The sequence below is a fragment of the Schistocerca serialis genome, chromosome 7, assembly GCF_023864345.2.
Source record: "Schistocerca serialis cubense isolate TAMUIC-IGC-003099 chromosome 7, iqSchSeri2.2, whole genome shotgun sequence".
In the NCBI taxonomy this organism is placed as follows: domain Eukaryota; kingdom Metazoa; phylum Arthropoda; class Insecta; order Orthoptera; family Acrididae; genus Schistocerca; species Schistocerca serialis.
This window is the reverse complement of record NC_064644.1, coordinates 563,168,702-563,188,965: the sequence shown is the minus strand read 5'-3', so window position 1 is coordinate 563,188,965 and position 20,264 is coordinate 563,168,702. Positions and strand designations below refer to the sequence as shown.

The window sequence follows — 20,264 nt, the reverse complement described above, 5'->3', positions numbered from 1 at the left end:
AGCTTTGTGTAAACATGTGATACTGGACAACAACAAGGCACCATTATCAGTTGGACAAAAAATACACCTTATCTGGCATTGCAGCAGGAACTGGCACAGGTAATTTTCCCACCTTTCCATCGACATATCAAAACTGGCAAAGCCTTTGGGGATGGTGTCAGTGACATAGAAAATAGAACAGTGAATGCCTGCCCTCCCCACCCTCCCCTGCCCCACCCCAGCAAGACAAAGGTGCAAAGCAGTTCTACATTCTGGGCTATCAGTACCTGCATCTGTTCCTATTGTTGCTGCTACTGCTGCTCCTTCTCGGGGCACAACTGTTCCTGCCAGCATTGCAGAAATGCCAGGTCCATGGTGGCCCTAGTGTACACTAGGAAAACACCACTTCACTACACCATTGGCACAGATACTTCACAGGCTTGATGATAACTGAGGAACTAAACCCCACGAGAGAGAAACAAACTTGCATTGTGCAAGTTGATCTAGGGGAAGCAGAGAGTAAAAATACTCATAGAGATGAGTGTGGGAGGAATTCAGTGTGTGGCTGGTGTGGGTGACCAACAGCTAAGCCCTTGGCACAACACATGGTATGACACATTAGGTGAGATCCGTAGGGTCAACTCCGAGTAACCATTAGCCTGTCCAATCTACTGTCATGCACAGGAAAGCATCTCTGTCAATGGGTCTGTGCATACTACATGTCGCGTGCACCCTACATGGCATAATTACACACTATCCTGCTGTGCTACCTATGTCCAGCTTGTATGCCCCTATTGTGGTGTACAATGGCAGGGACAGTAAAATGTTAAAATCAGCAGCTATTATAATTATTTTCTTTTGCTATTTTCTAGTTACTATCAGTGACTCTTTGGTTTCTTTTGTCACTTCTTTACCTAGGATTCTGTATATTGAAATTATAAGAATATTTTGTCTCTCAAATTCTATATAGCAACTTTCAAATACATCCTCATCAAACAGAAATTGAAAATAATCTGTTAAAGAACTTTTAATTAGTATGCAGGAACCCCCACGATTTTGTTCCTTATACAAAAGCTCCCCTCGATGAACCATGGACCTTGCCATCAGTGGGGAGGTTTGTGTGCCTCAGTGATACTGATAGCCATACCGTAGGCACAACCACAATCGAGAGGTATCTGTAAGACAAACCTGTGGTTGCTGAAGAGGGGCAGCAGCCTTTTCTGTAGTTGCAGGGGCAACAGTCTGGATGATTGACTGATCTGGCCTTGTAACATCAACCAAAATGGCCTTGCTGTGCTGGTACTGTGAATGGCTGAAAGCAAGGGGAACCTACAACGTAATTTTTCTTAAGGGCATGCAGCTTTACTGAATGGTTAAATGATGGTGATGTCATCTTGTGTAAAATATTCCAGAGATAAAATAGTCCCCCATTTGGATCTCCAGGTGGGGCCTACTCAGGGGGGCATTATTATCAGAAGAAACAAAACTGGCATTCTACTGATCGCAGTGTGGAACGTCAGATCCCTTAATTCAGCAGGTAGGTTAGAAAATTTAAAAAGGGGAATGGATAGGTTAAAGTTAGACAAAGTGGGAATTAGTGAAGTTTGGTGACAGGAAGAAAAGACTTCTGGTCAGGTGAATATGGGGTTATAAATACAAAATCAAATAACGGTAATACAGGAGTCGATTTAATGATGAATAAAAAAGTAGGAACATAGATAAGCTACAACAAACAGCATAGTGAATGTATTATTGTAGCCAAGACAGACACCAAGCCCAGGCCTACCACAGTAGTACAAATTTATATGCCAGCTAGCTCAGTAGATGATGAAGAGATTGAAGAAATGTATGATGCGATAAAAGAAGTTATTCAGATAATAAAGGGAGATGAAAATTTAGTAGTCATGGGGGACTGGAATGCAATTGTAGGAAAAGGAAGAGAAGGAAAAGTAATAGGTGAATATGGACTGAGAGTAATGAATGAAAGGGGAAGCCTCATGGTAGCATTTTGCACAGAGAAAAATTTACTCATAGCTAACACTTGATTTAAGAATCATGAAAGAAGGGTGTATACATGGAAGAGTCCTAGAGATACTAGAAGGTTTCAAATACATTATATAATGGTAAGACAGAGATTTAGGAACTAGATTTCAAATTGTATGACATTTCCTGGCGAAGATGTAGACTCTGACCACAATTTATTGGTTATGAACTGTAGATTAAAAGTGAAGAAACAGCAAAAAGGTAGGAATTTAAGGAGATGGGACCTAGATAAACTGAAAGAACCAGAGGTTGTAGAGAGATTCAGAGTGGATATTAGGGAATGATTGACAAGAATGGGGGAAAGAAATACAGTGGAAGAAGAATGGGTAGCTTTGAGAGATGAAATAGTGAAGGCAGCAGAGGATCAAGTAGGTAAAAAGACAAGGGATAGTAGAAATCTTTGGATAATAGAAGAGATATTGAATTTAATTGATGAAAGGAGAAAATACAAAAATGCAGTAAATTAAGCAGGCAAAAAGGAATACAAACTTCTCAAACATGAGATCAACAGGAAGTGCAAAAGGCTAAGCAGTGATGGCTAGAAGACAAATGTAAGGATGTAGGAGCATGTGTCACTAGGGGTAAGATAGATACTGCCTACATGAAAATTAAAGAGACCTTTGGAGAAAAGAGAACCACCTTTATGAATATCAAGAGCAAAGAAGGGAAAGTAGGAAGGTGGAAGGAGTATATAGAGGGTCTATACAAGGGCGATGTACTTGAGGGCAATATTATGGAAATGGAAGTCGATATAGATGAAGATGAAATGGGAGAAATGATACTGTGTGAAGAATTTGACAGAGCACTGAAAGACCTAAGTCGAAACAAGACTGTGGAAGTGGACAACATTCCAATGGAACTACTGACAGCCTTGGGAGAGCCAGCCACGACGAAACCCTTCCACCTGGTGAGCAAAATGTATGAGACTTGCGAAATACCCTCAGACTTCAAGATGAATATAATAATTCCAATCCCAAAGAAAGCAGATGTCAACAGATTTGAAAATTACTGTACCATCAGTTTAATAAGTCACAGTTGCAAAATACTAACACACATTCTTTATAGATGAATGGAGAAACTGGTAGAAGCCGACCTCTGGGAAGATCAGTTTGGATTCTGTAGCAAAGTTGGAACACAAGAGGCACTACTGACTCTATGACTTATCTTAGAAGATATGTTAAGTAAAGGCAAATCTATGTTTCTAGCATTTATAGACTTAGAGAAAGCATTTTACAATGTTGACTGGTATACTCCCTTGGAAATTCTTACGGTAGCAGGGGTAAAATACAGGGAGCAAAAGGCTGTTTACAATTTGTACAGAAACCAAATGGCAGTTATAAGAATCAAGGGGCATGAAGAGGAAACAGTCGTTGAGAAGGGAGTGAGACAGGGTTGTAACCTATCTCCGATGTTATTCAATCTGTATATTGAGCAAGCAGTAAAAGAAACAAAAGAAAAATTTGGAGTAGGAATTAATATCCATGGAGAAGAAATAAAAACTTTGAGGTTTGCCATGGACATTGTAATTCTGTCAGAGACAACAAAGGAGCTGGAAGAGCAGCTGAACTTAATGGAAAGTGTCTTGAATGGAGGATCATCAACCAAAGCAAAACAAGGGTTATGGAATGCAGTTGAATTACATCCGGTGATGCTGAGGGTATTAGATTAGGAAATGAGACACATAAGTAGTAAATGAGTTTTGCTATTTCGGGAACAAAATAATTGATTATGGTCAAAGTATAGAAGATATAAAATATAGACTGTCTATTGCAAGAAAATCATTTTGGAAGAAGAGAAATTTGTTAATATTGAGTATTGATTTATGTGTCAAGAAATCTTCTCTGAAATTATTTGTATGGAGTGTAACAATGTGTGGAAGTGAAACATGAACAATAACCAGTTTAGACAAGAAGAGAAGAGAAGCTTTCAAAATCTGGTTCTACAGAAGAATGCTGAAGATTAAATGGGTAGAACATGTAACTAATGAGGAGGTACTGAATAGAATTGGGGAGAAGGGGAATTTGTGGCACAACTTGAACAGAAGAAGGGATCATAGAACATGTTCTGAGACATCAAAGGATCAACAATTTAGTACTGGAGGGAAGCATGGAGGATAAAAAATGTAGAGGGAGACCAACAGATGAATACAGTAAGCAGATTCAGAAGGATGTAGGTTGCAGTAGTTATTCGGAGATGAAGAGGCTTGCACAGGATAGATTAGCATGGAGAGCTGCATCAAATCAATCTCTGGACTGAAGACCACAACATACAGATGCTACTGGCTACAACATAGTTCTCTAATTTGCTAAGAATTTTGTTGTGATCTTTTGTTAACCAATGTTGATTTAGGCAAAGGACTGATATATTTCTCCTTCATGCCAGGAAAATTTGCAGGGGGAAAAGAAACATAATGAATAATGAGAAAACAGGAGATTCTGTAGTGGTCATCACTGAAGAGGATGTTTCAAAGAATGTCCTCCCTCATGCACTTAGGTCACTTACACTTTATCATCTGCTAAACTTAATTAAGAAGGAAATACCATTGGGATATGCCAACTTAAATATTAGCAAAATATCAGGTCAGCCATCTTATTTTGCATGGTAATCAATAAATGCATTGTGTCAAAAATATGTATAATATTATGACTTAAATTAAGAATGTGTGTATGTCTCCAAGAATGTGATATAATGCCCACCTCTCATGTTATCTCATTATTTAAGCACATTTCCTTCAAATTCTGTATTTACTTGTTCTTGTACTTTTAATGCCCAATATCCTGAAAACCATGGATGCAGGGCAACAGGCAGATTCAACATTCCTAGATTTTTGGAAAACATTCAACACAGTGCCCTACTACAGATAGTTAATAAAGGTCCAAGAATAAAGAATGGGTTCCCAGATATGCGAGAGGCTCAAAGACTTCTTAAGCTGTAGAAGCAGTTGTTCTTAGACAATGACTGCTCATCTACATCTACATCTACATACATAGTCTGCAATCCACCATACAGTGCATGGTGGAGGGTACCTCGTACCACAACTAGCATCTTCTCTCCCTGTTCCACTCCCAAACAGAACGAGGGAAAAATGACTGCTTATATGCCTCTGTACGAGCCCTAATCTCTCTTATCTTATCTTTGTGGTCTTTCAATGAAATATAAGTTGGTGGCAGTAAAATTGTACTGCAGTAAGCCTCAAATGATGGTTCTCTAAATTTCCTCAGTAGTGATTCACGAAAAGAACGCCTCCTTTCCTCCAGAGACTTCCACCTGAGTTCCTGAAGCGTTTCCGTAACACTAGCATGATGATCAAACCTACCAGTAACAAATCTAGCAGCCCGCCTCTGAATTGCTTCTATGTCCTCCCTCAACTCGACCTGATAGGGATCCCAAATGCTTGAGCAGTACTCAAGGAAAGGTCGTAATAGTGTTTTATAAGCAGTCTCCTTTACAGATGAACCATGTCTTCCCAAAATTCTACCAATGAACCAAAGACAACTATCCGCCTTCCCTGCAACTGCCATTACATGCTTGTCCCACTTCATATCGCTCTGCAATGTTACGCCCAAATATTTAATCGACATGACTGTGTCAAGCGCTACACTACTAATGGAGTATTCAAACATTACGGGTTTCTTTTTACTATTCATCCTCATTAATTTACATTTATCTATATTTAGAGTTAGCTGCCATTCTTTACACCAATCACAAATCCTGTCCAAGTCATCTTGTATCCTCCTACAGTCACTCAACGACTACACCTTCGCGTACACCACAGCATCATCAGCAAACAGCCGCACATCATAGTATACAGGATGATTTAGGATATCTATTTGATGTGATGAATGGCAGATTGTTTTAAATGTGGGAAAATAGAAACTGATGCAGATGAGGAGGTAAAATAATCCTATAATGTTCCTGTACAGTATTAGCGGTATGCTACTTGACAGTGATACCAATTACATACCTGGGTGTAAGTGTATAAAACGAAATAATGAAAAATCCAGGATGTAATATAACAATATCATGAAAAGAATAGTAGCTACTCACCATATAGTGGAGATGCTGAGTTGCAGACAGGCACAACAAAAAGACTGTAGGAAAGTTAGCTTTCTGACAGTCTTTTTTTGTACCTATCTGTTACCCAGCATCTCTGCTATATGGTGAGTAGCAGCTATCCTTTTCAAAATATTGTAATGGTTCAAAGTGATATGAAGTGATACAAGCATGTAAGGTTGGTGCTAGAGAAGGCAAATGGTCGACTCAGATTATTGAGAGAATTCTAAGAAAATTTAGCTCATCTATGAAGGAGACTATGTGTAGGAATAAGAAAATGTTGATCATCTATAAAGGAGACCATGTGTAGAAACACTGATACAACCCATTCTTGAGTACTGCTCAAGTGTTTGGTATCCCCAGGAGGTCAGTTTAAAGGAAGCAGTTCAGAAGTATGTTGCTAGATTTTTGATTTGTTACTGGTAGATTCAGTCCACAAGTGAATGCTATGGAGATGCTTTGTGAACTCAAATAGTAATCCCTGGAGGAAAGATGTCATTCTTTTCAAGGAGCATATTGAGGAAATTTCAAGAACTGGCATTTGAAGCTGACTGAGTAATGACTCTACTGTTACTAATGTACATTTCATGTAAGGACCAAAAAGACAACATAAGAGAAATTAGGTCTCATACAGATGCATTTAGATAGTAGTTTTTTCCTTGCCCCATTTGCGAGTGTAACAGGAGAGTGAATGACTAATAGTGGTACAAGATATCTGCAGTCATACATTGTATTGTGGTTTGTGAAGTATGTGTGTAGTTGTAGATGTAGTGTGAAGATCTTTAATAATTTTACTTATATAAAATTATGCGCAAATAAAAATTTGTGAGTACAGTTGGTGAAGATTTAATTGTTTATAGCAAACAATGTTTTAATTTGTCATGTAGAAGATAACTTGTCCAGTAATACAGAGCCGCTGTAAATGTAACAGCTAAATATAATGTACAAATAAAGCTTAATTAATTATTCACAAATTGTGATAATTTTAAACAAAATTTAACGTTACAGCCACAATGCAGAACTTCGAGTGTTGCTGATGAAAGACACACACTCTTCTGAGCTAAATGTAAATTTGCTGGAAAGTACAACAAAACTACGATGGCTTGATTTGTCTGATAATTACTTAAAGCAGTTACCTGCAGCTGCACTTCAAAACTGTCAGAAGCTCAACCGTCTTGGTATTACAGGCAACAGACTGGAAAATCTTGACGTGGAGCTGCTTTTACAGCATAACATGGGTCTTCAGAGGTATGAACAGGAAAAATTGTATAATTTGTTAAATCTGTTAAAGAAATGTTGACATGTCACAGATTATTCATGAGTCATTTGTAATCTTTAAGTGTAAAGATCCTTCTGATATTTTACTGATGATCAAATAACTGTGTTGACAATTGTGTTACCTCATAACTGTCGGCAATATAAGCATATCATAAAAGTTTTTTAGTCTTTTTCAACTACGCAACATTAGGACCTGCTGATACACATTTCTGAAACAATCAGTGTCTACACCATTAATGTTATGGAGACTCTTAATTGCATGGCTATTCAAAAAGATGGAACAGATTTTGAACGTTTATTGCTTCCAAACTACAAAACATAGAGAAACAATTCCAATATTCCTGGAATGAGAAAAATTTCAAATTTTTATGCATTGAATATGAGCATCATGTGTTACACAACAACTATCAAAACAGTGGCTCATTTCCTGCCACACACAAAGCAGTTGGTCTCTTGTTATCAAATTCACAGCTTCAACAATGTGATGTCACAGATGTTAAAGAGGGTCAGGTATGAGGGATAAAAATGTGATCTTTTATGTTACCCTCACAAGGTGTGAGCTCTTGAGACATAGGAGGCTTCCAGTGATGAAATTCATCTCCTGCTCCTCTCAGTGCCCTTTTCTCTCCACCATCCAAAATATTGCCAAGCCACAATTTCCAGGCAAAAGTGACCCCCTCACAGCAGCTGGAAATACTCAGTGGCTGTTGCACTTTGTGATGTCCTGTTGCATGCTTTCTTTTTCATTTCTACATGTATCAACACAAAACATGCACAGTTCTGTGTTTGCTATCTACTAACTATCTATAACACATTCCTACTATCATGAGCATCTTTTGTCAGTCTGATTATAGTAGTGGAACATGTAAACAAAATGATAAACCAGTTAAAAGAAATGGATTGGACTCATGTAATGGATAACAAGAAAACGATTAATAAATGTTTTTCCATTTTCCTGACAGAGATCAAGCATATAGTAGAAATGACATGCCCCTTGGTAACCAAAAGGTACCAGAGTAATATTACTCATAAGCAACAAAATACTAACAAGTGGTACACCCCACAACTTAACAAACACAGAATACTACTGATGATTATGAAAGACAAATCTCATAACAGTGATAGGGACAAGGAAAATTACACTAAAATGAGAAATCTTTACAGATTAGAAATAAAAAATGCTAAGTGCTGTGCAAATGATGAATATATTTTAAATTCTAAAAATAAATGTAAAGCTGCCTGGACTGTCATTGAAAGGGAAATTAATATTACCAATAAAGAAAGGAGTATCCCTATTGACTACAATATTCTCAATGAATATTTTGTAAATAGCGTCACCACCCCACCCATCAATTCTGCCTCTGATGCATAAGCATTGCTCACTTGTGCAAAACAGACAAGAAGTGAGAAGTTCACTTGGACCCGAATCACATTAAATGATATTCTTAAGTCAATAAACAAATTAAGTAATTCCAAAACAGAAGATTATTATGGACTCAGTAATCTCATCATTAAATGTGTAGCAAAAGAAATTGAAATGCCACTTCTCTCACTCTCAAACAGAGTACTTGATGAAGGAATATTCCCCGACTGTCTTAAGCTCACAGTTGCTTTGCCTGTATGTAAAAAAAGTGAAAGAAACCTCCCAAATAACTACAGACCCGTTTAAAAGTACCAATCATATCCAAGTTAGTAGAAAATTGTGTGCGTAAGCAGATATACAGGTATTTTGAAACCAACAAAATTTTAAATGAACAACAGTTTGGCTTCAGGTCACACATATCAACCCCATGTCATTCCAAGCATGTGTGTCAATTTTTACCTCTCTATCTACATTATTCCATGGTTTATTAAGTTTTCAAATTTATACTGTCTTTTTGATCACTCGGTACATTCCCCTCAAAGGAAAAGTAGTTGTGGGTTGGAATAAAGTTAGTAAGGTGTATGATGAATGAGGTAGTGAGTTTGGAGACTGAAGGACATTGATAAAGGTGGTGTTCAATAGCCATATGACCATGGGCATGGGGGATATTGACATATTAGGGAGGTGGTATCAACAGTGACAAGTATGGATCCCGGAGGTAAAGTGTTGGGGATGGTGGAGAGGTGGTGAAGATAGTGGTTGGTGTCTTTGACAAGGGATTCTAGATTATGGGCAACTGGTTGGATATGTTGGTCTGTCAGGGCCAAAATTCTTTCAGTGGGGGGCATGATAACCAGCCATAATGGAGTGTCCAGGATTGTTGGGTTTGTGGATTTTGGGGAGCATGTAGGAGGTGGGTGTGCAAGGTGTCATAGGGGTGAGGATGAAAGTGGATAGAGGAGAGATGTTCTGGGAAGGGCCTATGACTTTAAGGAGGGACTGGAGTTTGTGTTGAACCTCTGGGATGGGATCACACTGGCAGAGTTTATACATGGAGTTGTCAGATAATTGGTAGAGGCCTTCTGCATGGTAGTAAGTGTAATTGATAGCAACACTGGTGGAATGTTTGTCTGCAGGTAGGATGATTAGGTCAAATTTGTTTTGAGGTTGTGTACAGCTGTTCTTTTGTCTACTGAAAGGTTGATGTTCTGAGAAAGGGACCTGGAGAAGGATGGTGAGACTAAGCTGGAGGTAAGGAGTTCCTGGAAGGTGACCAGCTCCACAGAACTTTCAGTCCTATCCAAAGGCCTTACATTTAGCCCTACACCCAAAATTAACCCTGCTGGGCTTTTCAAAGACCTACTCTCCTTCTCCTGATCCCTGCAATGGAAAAACTCCTTTGGCACCAATCCCTCCTACCATAAGCACCCTAATTACAACATTGAACCCTGCCTCTTCCAGTACATACCACCATCCAACTGCAATCCTCCCCCCTCCCACCTAACCACTCACTGATCACCTTCCAGAAATTCCTTACCTCCAACTTAGCTTCACCCTCCTTCCCTAGGTCCCTCCCTCAAAACACCTACCTTTCAGTAGAAGAAAGAACAGTCATACTCAACCTCAAAACAAATTCTGACCTAATCATCCTACCTGCAGGCAAATGTTCCACAATTGTTGTTATGAATCACAGTGACCACCTGCCTGAGGAGCTCTGCAAATTATCTGACTCCTTCAACTATAAACTCTGCCAGAGGGATCTCCCCCCCCCCCTCCCCCCAGAAGACCAAAACAGCCTCATATACCTGCTTAAAGCCCTAGACCCTTGCTGGAATGTCTCCCCAGAATCAGTTTCCCTCCTCACCCCTATGAGACCCCACACACCCATCTTCTATATGCTCCCAAAAATCCACAAATTGAACAACCCTGGAAGCCCTCTGTGGCTGGCTATAATGCCCCCACTGAAAGAATTTCTGCCCTGACAGATCATCATCTCCAACTAGTTGCCCGTAGTCGAGAATCCCACATCAAAGACACCATCCACTAACTTCACCAACTCCCCACCATACCCAGCCCTTTACCTCCTGGATCTACACTCATCACTGTAGATGCCACCCCATATATGCTGACATCCCTCATGCCCATGGTCTTATTGCTGTTGAACACTACCTTTCACAATGTTCTTCAGACTCCAAACTCACTATATCATTCCTAGCCTCCCAAAACACCAAACCCCTAGCCTGGTTCAGGTTCACTGATGGTATCTTCATGATCTGGACTCAGGGCCAGAACATACTATCTCTGTCACTTCACAACTGCAACACCTTCTCTCCCATCTGTTTCACATGGTCCTTCTGAACCCGTCAAGTCACCTTCATTGATGTCGACCTCCTTCTCTCTGATGGCTCCATCTGCACCTTGTCCACATTAAACCCAGCAACCACCAACAGTACCTGCATATTGACAGCTATCATTCCTTTCACACCAAAATATCCCTCGGATAGGGAATACTGCCTGGCCAACTGGTGACAGTGTATCTGCTGTGACAAAATATCTATTGCTCAGTATGTTGAGGATCTCACCAAGGTGTTCACAGACAGGCACTATCCCCCTGACCTAGTCTGCAAACAGATCTTCCATGCCATTTCCCCTGTACCCCAATCCTCCCACCACCCACAAGAACCAGCCACGAAGGGATGTCCCCTTCATCACCCAGTACCACCATGGACTTGAGAACAGCTGAACCCCATCCTTCTACTACAGGGCTTTGATTGCCTATTATCATGACCTGAAATGAGGGACATCCTACCCAAGATACTTCCCACCCCTCCTAAAGTGGTGTTCCTTCACCCATCCAACCTCCACAACATTGTAGTCCATCCCTATGCCACTCCCAATCCCAGCTTCTTGCCATAAAGATCATATCCCTGTGGAAGGCTCAGATGCAACACTTTCCCAATCTACCCACACAGCATTTGCTGTTCTAGTCCTATCACATGTTTATCCTACCCAATCAGGGGCCAGGCCACCTGCGAAAGTAGCTATGTCATTTACCAACTCTACTGCAATCATAGCACAACTTTTTATATTGATATGACTAGCAACCAGCTTTTTACCAGGATGACCAGCCACTATCAGACTATGGCCATGAGGAAAGTAGACCAACCTTTGGCACAACATGGATGGCTCTTCACTACCTGCGCCATGTAGATCCTTTCCTCCACCACAAGCATCTGTGAACTGCACAGATGGGAGTTTCCCTTACAACACATTCTCCACCCCTGTAATTATCCCGGCCTCAACTTACAGTAACGTACTGTCCCCAGACCCTCCACCAACAGTTTCCACCCCTGCTGTCACATCACCTCCTTCACATTCTCAGCTCCCACCCTGTTTATTTGCCACCCACTGCCAATGCATCCACTAGTCTTTCCCCACTCCTATCAATTTTTTGCTCTTTCTCTCCCCACCTCCCTGCCCCACAACCTCCTGACCCTGTGTCTATTGGTATTGTACTCCTTGCACACTCCACCAGACAGCACTCTTCTCTCTTTCTGCCTGTATACTACTATCACTTCCTCTTCTCCACCCCCTCGATATCACTGTTTGCATCCCATGTGATAGTTGCATTCTGGCTTAAGATGCTGGAGTTGGTGGCCATGTGTGCATGAAGTGTGCTTGTTTGTGTGTATTAATGGTGTGTGTCTGTCTTTTATTGATGAAGGCTGTGGCTAAAAGCATTATGTAAGTGTTGTTCAATTGTGCCAGTCTGCAACTTAATGCTTCTTATTTACGGTAAGTAGTAACCTGTCATTCCCTACACTGTTGATTTCATTATGTGGAGTTTCCCTTTATTGAGAGTAATACCTACAGTATACACACCAGCAGTTGGTAGTATAGGACACAGGTATTTATTCCAAACTGTCTGTAGAAATTCTTGTGAAATCAGGGAAACCTCACTACCTGAGTCTACATAAATATCTACTTTCTTTCCATATAGTTCCCCAACTATCAGTTTTGTGTAGTTTTCAACACTTTCCTCATCTTTGTCTAACAACCACTCCCATGTAGGTATTTTATGGGCCAACCGGTATGGCCGTGCGGTTCTAGGTGCTTCAGTCTGGAACCGCGTGACTGCTACGGTCACAGGTTCGAATCCTGTCTCGGGCATGAATGTGCATGATGTCCATAGGTTAAAATATATCCAAAAACAAAGATGATGTGATTTACAAAACGAAAGTGCTTGCAGGTCGATAGACACACAAACAAACACAAACACACACACAAATTCAAGCTTTCGCAACAAACGGTTGCTTCATCAGGAAAGAGGGAAGGAGAGGACTGTTGACCTCAGATGTTAAGTCCCATAGTGCTCAGAGCCATTTTTATTTTATGGGTACTTGCTCTGATGTGTTCTATATGTGGACATGTTACTAGTGTTGTATTGCCATGTCCTGGATCCTGGCTCCTGTTCCAGGATGTTCTGTGTTTCCCATTATGACAACAGGAAAGTTTCCATTTTTATTTTATTAGCTATGAGCATATTCATGTGTATTGCATGATTAGTACTGTCATTATCTACTCTTGATACTACCAATTGTGACTGTGTATTCATTTTCTCATTTGTAAATTATTTTTGTTGTTACCAGTGTTTCTTAATTGACCTAAATTAGTTTCCCACTTTCTTACAAAAGTGTTAGGATAATGTTAATTTTCTGAATTTGCATTTCCACAATTGTGTACTTGAACATCTCCATTACACTTTTTCCTTAAAGTGTCTAATCCTTTGCACAGGTCATTAAATCACTAACACTTATCCATCCTCTGCATCAAAGTTCTTCTCTTTCATAATGAGGTAGCTGTGTAGTGTACCAATATCTTAGCAAGACAAGTTTTCTCTGTCGGGTTGTCTAAATATTTATATCTAGTTAAATGACATTCTATACACTGTTTTTGTAAGCACCCAATAAACTATTACAGTACTTAGGGCCCAGCAATTTCAATGTTAATTTCTCCTGTGTACTAGTTGACCAATATTTTCTTTTAAATTTTTCTTGGATATCATCCCAAGATATGAATTCTTCCACATGTGCTGTTCCCCGTTCAGCAGAATCTGCTACCAAATGATCAATGGCAAAGTCTCTTTTTTCTGATATTCTGCCTTCTTAGGTAATGATTTAGAAAATACTCCCACAAAATAAGTACCCTTCCTCATCAAGTTTAAACTTTGGAAACTGTTTTGGTAAATCTATACTACTTCCATCATTTGATAACTCAGTTTTGTTTAGAACTGTTTTCTTACTAAGTTCTTTCTGTTATTTTCTAGTGCTTTACATAATTTCTTAATCTCCTTTTGCTGGTCTACAGTGTCACTCAAAGAATTTAACACTATGTAATACAATGCTTTCTTGTACCTTCCATTCAATTAATTGATGTAGATTCTCATCCAAACTAGTCAAAGCATTTTGGCTACCAATTACCTCACCAAAATCTTTACTCCGCTCTTGTACTACTACTTGATTTTGTGCCTCTTAGATTTGATTATGTACATCGTCGGATTTCTGTATGGATACTTCCATTTTTTTATTTTACCATCTACTTCTTTGAATTGCTCAATTACCTCCTTCCAGACCAAAAACCATTGTTAATGTATTTCAGTTTGTAGCTTCTTTGGTAAATTGGTTGAAATTTCCTTTGTTTTAGAAATGTTGTTGACTTTAGCAGCTATATCATCTGACTTTGAGAGTCACTATAGTTTTAAGTGTTGTTATATTGTTAGACATTTTGTCTAATTTATCTTAATTGTTTTAATTTTTCTTATATTTCTGCTAATATATTGATATCTGTACTGTTGAGTAGTGACTGGCATAGAGTATAGCTAACAATCACTTCACTCAGCAGTGCTTCCCTAGTAGAACGAATGTATTTACACTGCCACAAAATTTTAGTAAAAGCATTTTGACAAAGTGTCACAAATTGGAGCACTACATATATTCTGGCTGCGGTGCATAGAACAGATCACTTAATGCGTTGTATTAGCAGCTACAAAGCTCTGTCAGTGCTATTGTGTGACGTATGCACTGAGATGTTACTGCAGTACATAAATAATCCTGGTCATTGACCGGGTTGTCATGGTCAACTGCTTTTTTTTTTTTTTTTTTTTTATCTTCTTTTTCCCTCCATATCAAATGTTGTGATAATTCACACTTACATGGTTTTGATTAAATCATCAAATAATTTTTTCTTGAGTATAACACTTATACTAGACAACTCTATAAGAAACTCTATAGAACTCTATAAGAAAATAGTTGGAGACTATCCTGCACACAAAAGAACAAACAGAAATGATGTGAGGGTAATAGAACTTAGCCAAGCACACAATTTAATTCTTAAATCCACAGCTTTCAAGAAACTACCACAAAGACAAAAGACATGGATATCCCCAAATCCTAGCCTTGGGGAATTTCAACTTGATCATGTGGCAATCAAGAAGATTTCATGCAATGAAATCATGAATGTTAGGGTACTGAGGGGTGCAAACTTGGATTCAGACCACAACCTTTCTAAAATTAAACAGAAAATGCAGCATGAAACAAATTAAGGGTCAGAAGTACAGCACGCAAAAGATATTAAAAGCGGATGAGTTCACAAAAGCAGCAGAAACCATTCAGACACGAAGCTGGGAGGATATCAAGGAAAACCTAATTACTACAGCCGAACAGATAGCACCTAACATAAAAAGTAAAAAACATGCCTGGTGGTCGCTGGATTGAGATGCCCTCATTGAAACAAGAAAAAAATCATGGCAAAATTGGCAATCACAGAAAACAGAGGAAAGCAGGTTGAATTTCATTAGAGTTAGAAAACTGGTAGATAAAAGTATAAAAAGGATTAAGAAGACAGATGATAACAAAACTCTCCTCCAAATTGATGAAGAATTTACTAAAAACAACACAAGAAGGTTTTACAGAACTTTCAAACAAAGATTATCAAGACACAAAGCACCCACCCTCCAATTTCGAAATGTAAATGGGACCATCACTCACAATAACATGGAAAATTGCAAAATACTAGCAGGCTACTTTGAGAACCTCTTGAAAAATTTTAATCCAACCCAAATAACCATGATAAGCCAGATTTAGGACCACTGATGGCTGAAGAACCGCAGAAGGTCATTTCAGAAATTAAAAACAACGAAGCATCAGGAGAAAACCAAATAGTGGCCAAACTATGGGAAAAAGCTGACAAAAATGCAATTACATCCCTTCAGTGTGTTTTCAATAAAATCTGGAAAGAAGAAGAGATCTCCACAGAATGAAGAACAGCACTCATCCACCCTATCCACAAGAAAGGTTTGAAGGCAGACCCCAACAATTACAGAGGAATATCACTGCTTGACATAATATACAAGATTTTTTCTAAAGTCCTTTTGAACAGGGCAGTGTCACAATGGGACCCACAAATTGGGGAATATCCGGGAGGTTTTAGAAAGGGTAGATCATGTTCAGAACAAATACTAAACCTCAAAAACATCATGGCATACCAAAAATCAAGGGCAAAGACATATAATCTCCTTCATTGATTTCAAAAAAAGTATATGATTCAATTGATAGAGAATCTCTATTATCAGTCCTGGAAGAAATGGATTTTGGATAAGAAAACAACTAGTATCATAAAAGCAAGCCTTACAAACACATTTTCAAAAGTTAAATTTATGGGCAAATTATTGGAACCCTTTGAAATAAAAGTGGGAGTGCAAAAAGGGGATGGGCTCTCACCACTGCTGTTCAATAGTGCACTTGAGAAAGTAGTCAGGGAATGGAATACAAATATTAAGAGTGGTATAAGACAGGGTTGCAAAAAGAAGAACCTTAAAGTAAATTGCATTGCTTTTGCAGATAATATGGCCCTGTTTGCTCAAACAATGGAAGAAGCACAAGAGCAAATCCTTGAACTAAAGAAATAAGCAGCTAAAATAGGTCTTCACACCTCATTTGAAAAACTAAGGTATTGACAAACATCAAGCACTCATGTAAATACATCAAAGTTCAAGAACAAAAGTTGAAATAGTAAAAGAATTCAAATATCTTGGAGAATGTATTAGTTGGAATGCTGGGGAAAGCAAAGCAATGGAATCCAGAAGAAATAAACTTGAACTGTCCTTTCTACTAACAAAAAATACATACAACAAAAAATCACTTTCATGGGGATCCAAAATTACACATTACAAGACAGTGATTAAGCCAGAAGCACTGCATGCAGCAGAAACACTAAAAATGAATTTCAAAGGCCAAATGGAGAAACTTGAGCTAAAGGAAAGAAAAATTTTAAGAAAAATCATTGGACCAAAATTTCTAGACAATAAGATTATATACATCAAAAATTCTGTACAATTTGTACAGAAACCAGATGGCAGTTATAAGAGTCGAGGGACATGAAAGGAAAGCAGTGGTTGGGAAGGGAGTAAGACAGGGTTGTAGCCTCTCCCCGATGTTGTTCAATCTGTATATTGAGCAAGCAGTAAAGGAAACAAAAGAAAAATTCGGAGTAGGTATTAAAATTCATGGAGAAGAAATAAAAACTTTGAGATTCGCCGATGACATTGTAATTCTGTCAGAGACAGCAAAGGACTTGGAAGAGCAGCTGAATGGAATGGACAGTGTCTTGAAAGGAGGATATAAGATGAACATCAACAAAAGCAAAACAAGGATAATTGAATGTAGTCTAATTAAGTCAGGTGATGCTGAGGGAATTAGATTAGGAAATGAGGCACTTAAAGTAGTAAAGGAGTTTTGCTATTTGGGGAGCAAAATAACTGATGATGGTCGAAGTAGAGAGGATATAAAATGTAGGCTGGCAATGGCAAGGAAAGCGTTTCTGAAGAAGAGAAATTTGTTAGCATCCAGTATTGATTTAAGTGTTAGGAAGTCATTTCTGAAAGTATTCGTATGGAGTGTAGCCATGTATGGAAGTGAAACATGGATGATAAATAGTTTGGACAAGAAGAGAATAGAAGCTTTCGAAATGTGGTGCTACAGAAGAATGCTGAAGATTAGATGGGTAGATCACATAACTAATGAGGAAGTATTGAATAGGATTGGGGAGAAGAGAAGTTTGTGGCACAACTTGACCAGAAGAAGGGATCGGTTGGTAGGACATGTTCTGAGGCATCAAGGGATCACCAATTTAGTATTGGAGGGCAGCGTGGAGGGTAAAAATCGTAGAGGGAGACCAAGAGATGAGTACAATAAGCAGATTCAGAACGATGTAGGTTGCAGTAGGTACTGGGAGATGAAAAAGCTTGCACAGGATAGAGTAGCATGGAGAGCTGCATCAAACCAGTCTCAGGACTGAAGACCACAACAACAACAACATCAAAAATGAAACTCTCTACAAGAAAATTGAAAAACTTTCAGATACTATGCAAAAAAGGAGGATAAATTTTTATGGTCAGCTTCTCAGAATGAATTCCAACAGATTAACCAAACAAATCTTTGACTTTTTCAACAACCACAAAATGAAACCCAACTGGTTTCATAGAAACAGAGAAAGACCGAGTAGAATTAAAGATTTCTGAAAATTCACTTATTGATCAAACAGCTAAATTAATTACTAAAGATGAAAACGTAAGGTTCCAAGACAAATCTACACACAAGTCCAAACCATTCATCTCGGAAGAAGAGAGGAAAAGAAGAACAGAAAAAATCAAGAAATACTGGGCCCCAAGAAAAGAAAAACACACAAAGAAATGATTGATCCAGTGTACCCCAAAGAAGGTGAAATGAAAGAAGAGGAAAGACATTTCTACAGCATGTGTTCTTCTGTATCTTATTGATTAATGGAAATCTCATATAAAGATGTGAAACAAACACTAACAAAGAGATAGAGGGCCTGGCCAGTACTTAGCTCAGTACAGCCGATAGATACACAAAACAGAACAGAAAATTTACGTTCCTAGCTTTTGGAACTTTGTTCCTTCATCAGGGAGGAGAGAGGGGAAAGAAAGGGAAGAAGGGAAAGTGGATTCAGTTACTCACAACCCATGTTATGAAGCAACAGGGAAAGGAAAACAGGGAGGGTAGCAATGACATCTGTAGTAACGTGTTAACCTCAGAAATAGTTGCAGTTTTTTAAACATTCCTTGGCACTGTAAAATTGTCTACTGCTTCTGTTAACTGCAGATCTGGTCTTACACCATTTGCTGAAAATACATGGCCTAGGTAGTGCACTTGTTACTGCACAAAACTCCCTTTTCCAATTTTTAATTTAGATTAGTGTCAGTAAGATGAGTTAGGAAACTTCTCAGTTGTACTGTATTCTCTCTCATTGCACATGAGAAGACAGTTACATCACCCAAGTATACTAGACACATGATCAGCCTTACATCCTTTAAAAGTGTATCAGCAAAATGTTTAAAAGTTGGAGGAGTGTGTCAGAGGCCAAAGGGCATACTTAGCTCTTTATAATGCCTTTTCCTGATCTTTCAAACAATCAAAAATCCAGGATGGAATGTGACAATTGGAAGAATTGTATTTGTCAAGGTGATCCAAAATGTCATTGATCCTTGGAGGAGATAGGTATCCAATTTTGTGACACTATTGGGCACACTCGTGTCTACGCAGAAGCAAAAAGCCCTTTTTTCATTACTGGTTTCTTGGGAACAATCACCATAAGTGAAGCCCAGGAACTGAAAAAAGGTTGAATTAGTCTTACTTCTAAGAAATATGAAATATTTTTCTCAGCTACAGGCTGCAAGTGGAAAAGTCTGAATATCACACACTTCTGTATTGAGTACATTGTAATAGGCATCCCTCATGTAGAGAAGTAACTGAAATATTTGAAAACAAATAAGTCACCAAGTCTGGATGGAATCCCAGTTTGCTTTTGGAATGAGTACACTATGCCACTGGCACCTTACTTAGCTTGCATTTATTGTGAATCTCTCACCCAGTGCAAAATCCCAATTAACTGAAAAGAAGCATAGGGAATTCCTGTATATAATGAGGGTAAAAGAAATGACTCCCTAGATTGCAGACCAGTATTCTCAACATTTGTTTGCTGTAGAACTCTTGAACATTCAGTTTGAATACAATAATGTTTCTTGACAAGAAAATGCTCCTGTCCACAAATCAGCACAGTTTTAGAAAACATTGCTCTTGTGAAATGCAGCTTGCCGTTTTCTCACATGATGTCATATGAATTATGGATGAAGGGCAACAAGCGGATTCCATATCCCTAGATTTCCGAAAAGCATTTGTCGAACTTCACCACTGAAGACTGTTAAAGATGGTAAAAGCATACAGATACCCAGGTATGTTAGTGGCTTGAAAACTTCTTAAGTAATACAGCATCTTGTCCTCAATGGCAAGTGTTCATCAGAGACAATTGTATTGTCAGGAGTGCTCCATGGAAGTGTGATAGGACCACTATTATTCTCTATACACATAAATGTTCTGATGGACAGGGTGAGCAGCAATCTGCTTCTGTTTGTTGATAACACTGTGATGATGGTAAGGTGTCATCATTGAGTGGCTATAGGAGGATACAA

General features: G+C 38.8%; 1 protein-coding gene across 7 annotated transcripts in view; it reads left to right on the top strand.

Moving 5' to 3' along the window:
• The window catches only part of LOC126412822 (carboxypeptidase N subunit 2-like), a 185,146-nt gene that overhangs the window by 103,867 nt on the left and 61,015 nt on the right, over positions 1–20,264 (top strand). For all 7 annotated transcript variants that reach the window (XM_050082639.1, XM_050082636.1, XM_050082637.1 and 4 more), the window contains one exon: positions 7,084–7,323. In XM_050082639.1, the coding sequence (XP_049938596.1) occupies positions 7,084–7,323 (240 nt within the window). The remainder of the gene's footprint in view (positions 1–7,083; positions 7,324–20,264) is intronic.